At 37.8% G+C, this 6,223-nt stretch overlaps 1 protein-coding gene across 1 annotated transcript; it reads left to right on the top strand.

Moving 5' to 3' along the window:
* The first annotated feature begins 1,704 nt into the window (after positions 1–1,704).
* LOC103940595 (protein LEAD-SENSITIVE 1) lies at positions 1,705–4,439 on the top strand. Its single transcript, XM_009350744.3, has 3 exons — positions 1,705–1,850; positions 1,983–2,056; positions 3,508–4,439. Exons 1-3 carry the CDS (start codon positions 1,831–1,833, stop codon positions 4,215–4,217), a joined length of 804 nt encoding a protein of 267 aa, XP_009349019.1. The 5' UTR covers positions 1,705–1,830; the 3' UTR covers positions 4,218–4,439.
* The last annotated feature ends 1,784 nt before the right edge of the window (positions 4,440–6,223 follow it).

Here is a 6,223-nt window from a genome sequence, read left to right as displayed (position 1 = left end):
TTGGTAGTGACAAATGTTGGACAATGAAATTCTTCTCAAAATTTCCAACATATGATATGTTCATACTTTGATTTTTTTTTTTTTTTTCATATAATCTTTTTAAAATAATTAGGGTTTCACTTGCGAGTGTTAAGGGAAAAAAATAAGAAACTTTTCTTAAATGCAATATATTTGGCTTCTTATGTGTGAGAGGCAATTGGAGCAGTGGTCTCTCAACTTTAACCTAACTGAAGTAATGTTTCTTAAACTAAGAATCTGCGACCATCGGTCCCTTAACTTATCAAAACGTGCAGCTATGGTCTTTTTTGTTAACTCTATTAAAACTTCCATCAAAATGAGGCATGTGTTACACACGTGAGGCTGGGTCAAGAGGCAAATATGGAAAACCAAATGAGAAAATTTGTAGCATCTCAACTTTAAAACAATTGGAGAACAAGTTCATCAACCTTTACTCAATTGGAGCAATTGTCCCTCAACTTTAACCTAATTGTAGCAATAACCGTTCCAACATGACTCATTTTGACAGAAGTTCTGACGGAGTTGACGACAAAGACCATAGTTGCAGATTTTGATGAGTTAATGAATCAATAATCATGAATTTTTAATTATGAGACTATTGCTTCAATCGGCTTAAAATTGAGGAATCATTGCTACAATTTTTTCCATGTGAAAATAGTCATTTCCCCATCAAGAAAAATTAGATATTTGATATGTGTGTCAAAATGTGTTAACAATCGAGTCAAAATGATTACCTTATATAAGGATCCAAGTATCACCATTTCTAAATTAAAAGAACTTGGTTTTGTAATCTAAATGAACTAGAAAACGGGACCCATTTCATGTAAACCAATTAGAAAGTTATTTTGGGCCATGTGACTAACTTATGGAAATACATGACATTGGCCCTAAGATAAAAGGGTTAAACGGCCCAAAACAAGAGAGTAAATATCTAACCTTTTTGGGAACCAACTTGGAGGAGCCCTCTTACATGCTTCAAACTCAATGTAAGAGAGAGTTTTAGTGTATCAAGTTATGTTTTTGGCACACTAAAAAGTTTTTTCTATTACGTCGATATAGGTCAAACCAACTTGTTTTAAGATCTTCAGAAACATAACCCTTGGAACTATACGAGTAGCCCATGAGTATGATCCGCAACCTGCTAACCCGTTTCAACTACTACCATCAATCTCATTTAGAATGAAACTGTAGGAGAATATAGTCTTTATATCTATAAGGACTTGTATAAAATGGATTTAGCATCACCCTGCATCTCGTTCTAGTAAAATAATGTCAAATATAAGTTTCTGATTGTATGACATTGTATAATTTGATCAGGAACAACGTAAATGTCAAAAAACTGATGTCTAGAGAACAAAAAAAGATTGATGTTTCACCAATTTTGGGCTGTTGATAAGACAACGAGCTTTGCTCTCCTAAGCATCAAACGACAATATATTAACCAAATAAGATTTTGGGCCGTTGATAAAAAGACAAGATTTTGGGCCGAACAATGAACTTCGCCCATCGCCACTGGCTAGTCATTAGCGAGGGCAAGTATCCGGGCCTCTGTCGGCATTGCACACGAAGACTCTGCGGAGGCTGTCCCGTCGGACACGTGGGAATCCTGCCACAGCTGTCCCCCCCAATAACCTTAATGAGTAAGCTTTCCCTTCCGTTTCCGTTTCCTTTTTACGAGAAGGAACCCCCGTCGCTTTTTATCCCTCCTTCCTTTTCCCCTTAATCTCCAGGAATCAAATTCCCCAGAATTCAACTCTTTTCCTCAGAAATCAAAAGAAGAAGAAGAAGAAGAGAAAAAGCAAACAGAAGAGAATGGGGCTGCTCTCCAACAGGTATGATCTTCCTTTTTTATTTTTTATTTTTTGGGAAAGCAGGAATTTTTTTTTTTTTTTTTTTTGTGGGTTTTGAAAATTTGAAGGAATGGGAATTGAAATGCGTATGTGTTGTGGAATGAAATGATGCAGGGTGGATAAGGGGAGCTTGAAGCCGGGGGATCACATCTACTCTTGGAGGACTGCTTATATCTATGCCCATCACGGTTCTCTCGCTTCCCATTTTTTTTTCCATTGATTTTTTTGTTTTAAATTTCCTCTTTTTGGTTAGGAAATTACATGGTTTGGATGTTAGAGTAGCTTGCTTGTTTTCGATTTCTGAGGCAATGATCGGTGGATTAAGAATTAAGATTATCCAAATTTTAAGGACTTTTATGTGATTAAAGTTTTTATGACAAAGATGGGAACTTTAAGCTCCATGAGTTTTTTTATTAAGATTATTGGAAAATGATGATTTGATCATGTGGCATTTGAGTTCTAACCACAATTATTTAGTGTAATTCGATAAATAAAGCCCGAGAATCGGTGCTTCATTGCCCTCGATTCTTACGTATATGGTTGCAATAATCTACCCCAGTATGGCTATGATGTAGCGCCAAGCGTATTGTTAGCTAGCGTGTATTGTCTTTCGTTTCCAAGAAACCACCAGCTTCTCGATTATGAGGAATGTTATTACTCGATATGATTTTCCTTAATGGGCTGAAGTAGGTGCATGCCTGATGACTTGTGTAGTAGTTTACATGGGAGCTATTAAGTCATGCCCTAATAAACCCAGTGGCCTTTGGTTTCTTTGGTACATTGCAGCTGTGGTTTACCCCGTGGGAGGTGGAGACGTCTTTGAACAAGTTCTTTTTCTAGTGACTAGAGTCTATAGCTCCTTACAATGTTTCCTTCCAGTCTATCACCCTCGGACCCGATTGCTATGCATCTTTATCTGCCCCTCTAATTGTGTTAGGGTTGTTTTTGAGTGGCATTATTACCCACTTTAAACTACATGTTTTCCAACCATCACTACTTTTCTTATCTCTTTACTCCAGAGTCATTAATAGTGTTCAATACCTCAAAATTTTAGTACCTGCCTCTATGGCACTGCCATGGCGTTGCTTCAAACCCAAAAAAATGAACAAATAAAGAAATAAAATTTTTGTGTTCTTAAGGTGTTATCAAAGGCGGGTAAAGTTATAAATTATCTAAGAGGGCGGGCCGGCAGGCTATGCATTTTAGGTTATAGTGCTCTCTCTAGAATTTTGTCTTGATTATGAGTGACGATCCTTAGTTTCTCCTTGTTGGAGTTTTATGTCCAGGGGATATCGTTCCTCGTAACATTGACCTAAATCTTGGTTAATTAATTTGAGTTCAAGAAATGTCATGAATGGTTCTGTACAACAAGGACATCGCTCTTATTCTCTGTTCGCAGCAATGATATGTTGGTTCGTTAATCTTTTGTGTGCGTTTAGAAGTAAATATCCTGAAGAGGTACCATTTGCATTTTCAAGGCTGGGGGAGACTCATTCGGAGCCAAATAGTTCTGTTTAGGAATCGTCTATTGCCTCTTTTTTGTGATACCGCTCAGTTACAATATGACCAGTTTTCTTAGTTCTGTGTTCTTTATACCTGTTTTTTGATAAATATCCTTCCTGTGCATGGCAAAGGACAGGCATCTATGTTGGGAATGACACAGTCATTCATTTTACCAGACGTGGACAAGAAGTAGGAACGGGGACAATGCTGGATCTTCTCTTGGTTAGCTCAGGGCCAGCCCAACCTCAACAACCCTGCCAAATTTGCACTCCACGGGAAGAGGGCAGTGGTGTTCTCTCCTCATGCCTGAACTGCTTTCTTGCAGGTGGCATCTTGTATCGTTTTGAATATGCTGTCAACCCTGCTCTTTTTATTGCAAAAGCACGCGGCGGAACCTGTACCCTTGCAGTCTCAGACCCAGACGATGTTGTGGTCCATCGAGCAAAATACCTGTTTGAGAATGGCTTTGGTTGCTACAATGTGTTCAAGAACAACTGTGAAGACTTTGCTATTTACTGCAAAACGGGACTGCTTGTTCTGGATCAAGGAACAATCGGGCAAAGCGGCCAAGCAGTATCCATCATAGGGGGACCTCTTGCAGCTGTTTTGTCCACGCCATTGCGTCTTGTCACAACCAATGTTTATGGGATGGCCGCAACTGCCATTGGAGTCTACTGTGCTAGTAGGTATGCTGCTGACATTGGCATGAGGAGGGATGTAGTGAAGGTGTCGGTCGAGGATATGACGAGGAGAGTGGCAGCTGGCCTGCTCCAGGTGGCCGAGGCCCAAATCACAGCGGCCCCAATCACGGCCCTTGCAGGAGGTTCTTCGAACCTTGTCGCTTGATAGTTTGATTGTTTTTATTACATTAATAAGCACTTGTGCAATGACATCTGCTGTTTAAGCTGGCTTGTATGATGAGATGTTTGTGTTTTCTTCATGTTGTCCACCAGCATATGTGGAGTTTATAAGGCCAAGAGTGGTGGCATCTGCCTTTATTCAAAAACCTTCTTTGTAAAATGATTGGTGTGGGATTTTTTGTACTTTATTCATGATCATACTTACTAAGGTACCGAACTATAACACCTCTAAATTTGTACCACACATATTTCTTTTTGTTGGATACAAATGATGTTGGGGAGGGGGAAATCGAACTCGTGTTGGATACAAATGATGTTGGGGAGGGAGGGGGAAATCGAACTCGTGTTGGATACAAATGATGTTCGGGAGGGAGGGGGAAATCGAACTCGTGTTGGATACAAATGATGTTCGGGAGGGGGAAATCAAACTCGTGTTGGATGCAAATGATGTTCGGGAGGGGGAGGGTGAAATTAAACTCAAGACTTCAGGTGCATGTATAACCTACAAATCTTTTGGGTGAATGCTTTAAACAAGTGAGCTCTATGTTAAATCCGAGAAAAAAATGATGTTGGGGAGGGGGAAATCGAACTAGTATGGATACAAATGATGTTGGGGAGGGTGAGATCAAACTCGAGACTTCATGCGCATGTGTAACCTACATGTTTCTTGGGTGAATGCTTTAAACAAGTGAACTATAAAGTTAAATCCTGGAAAATGATGTTGGGGAGGGGGAAATCAAACTAGTATGAATACAAATGATCTTCGGGAGGGTGAAATCGAACTCAAGAGCTTGGGTGTATGTATAACCTACAAGTTTCTTGAGTGAATGCTTTAAAAAAGTGAGCTACAAGTTAAATCCGAGAAAAAAATATATATATTATGATAGTTGATGGCATTTAACGGCCCAAAACAAAATAAGAGGATGAAATCACGAAATCCCATCATATTTGTAAAATATTTGTTTGATACAAATGAAAGGTTAAACCTCGAACGGTGAGTTGATGATGATGCAAGAAATGGTGGTATGGTGAAGGTTACCAGATACCTAGATACGGTGTGAACTACGAAACTACGACGATAGTTGCTACGATGCTATGATGATGCAGTTGTATCAGTAATCAATAGTGGCGGAAGATGCAGGCAAGTAGGCACCAGTGTGGTCGTTGAGTGCTGGTTATAGCCATGGTGGTCCTAATGACAGAGTGATAATATTGGTGAGGAACTAGTTGTGAAAGGTGATATATGGTGCTGATAGAGACGGTGGTGCATGTATAGCTGTATGGTTCTGGTATTGATGTTAATGCCATATAGTTGCATATTTATGTTAACTTATTGTACATGATGGTAGATAATGGCATTTGTTCAATATTCAACAATTTGGTGTACTCATGACAGCTCAAACACTAACCATTTACTAACTAGTAACATAGTATGACGTAACCACTCATTTAGGCCTTACTCAACAAAATTTCTCGTAATTGAAACTGATCATCTTACATGCTACGATCATGGGTGTTTTTCAGAAGGATCGGGCTCGAAACCACGTTTCAATTTTTTGATCTGAACACAATTTTTTTAATTTGGAATTTTGGGAATCGAAGTAATTTGGGAAATTTCATAACATAATTCGAAAATTCACATATTTTACAAGTTTTTGAATACTCTCATATTTTTGTACATGTAATTTATTGTTCTTTCTAAATATTTAGTATATGTTTATGTATAGATACAAGTAATTTTGTGTTATACTAATATGGTTATTCGTTTTAATATACATAAATATGTTTAATATAAAACAATTAACAAAATATATTCAAAGCTAGAAATAAATTATAAAAGTTGATAACTTAAATATTTAAGTAAATAACTATAAGAAATTAGAATATTTTGGAATAGTTTTATTTTTCTAAATAAAGTTTGGAACTCTTTGAAAAAATTTGGATTAGAAATATGGAATTATCGGAATTACTAAATGCATTTCAATTTTTGTT

Source organism: the organism of the source record quoted next, unplaced genomic scaffold (assembly GCF_019419815.1).
Source record: "Pyrus x bretschneideri cultivar Hongxiangsu unplaced genomic scaffold, Pyrus_bretschneideri_v1 Contig9, whole genome shotgun sequence".
In the NCBI taxonomy this organism is placed as follows: domain Eukaryota; kingdom Viridiplantae; phylum Streptophyta; class Magnoliopsida; order Rosales; family Rosaceae; genus Pyrus; species Pyrus x bretschneideri.
The sequence above is the reverse complement of the archived record's forward strand: the minus strand, read 5'-3'. Positions and strand labels throughout refer to the sequence as shown.

Excerpts from the sequence above, each read along its gene's own strand:
- LOC103940595 (XM_009350744.3), top strand. The coding sequence starts at position 1,831 with ATGGGGCTGCTCTCCAACAG. Across the intron at positions 1,851-1,982 it reads ATGGGGCTGCTCTCCAACAG|GGTGGATAAGGGGAGCTTGA; the intron begins GTATGATCTTCC and ends GAAATGATGCAG. Across the intron at positions 2,057-3,507 it reads TTATATCTATGCCCATCACG|GCATCTATGTTGGGAATGAC; the intron begins GTTCTCTCGCTT and ends GGCAAAGGACAG.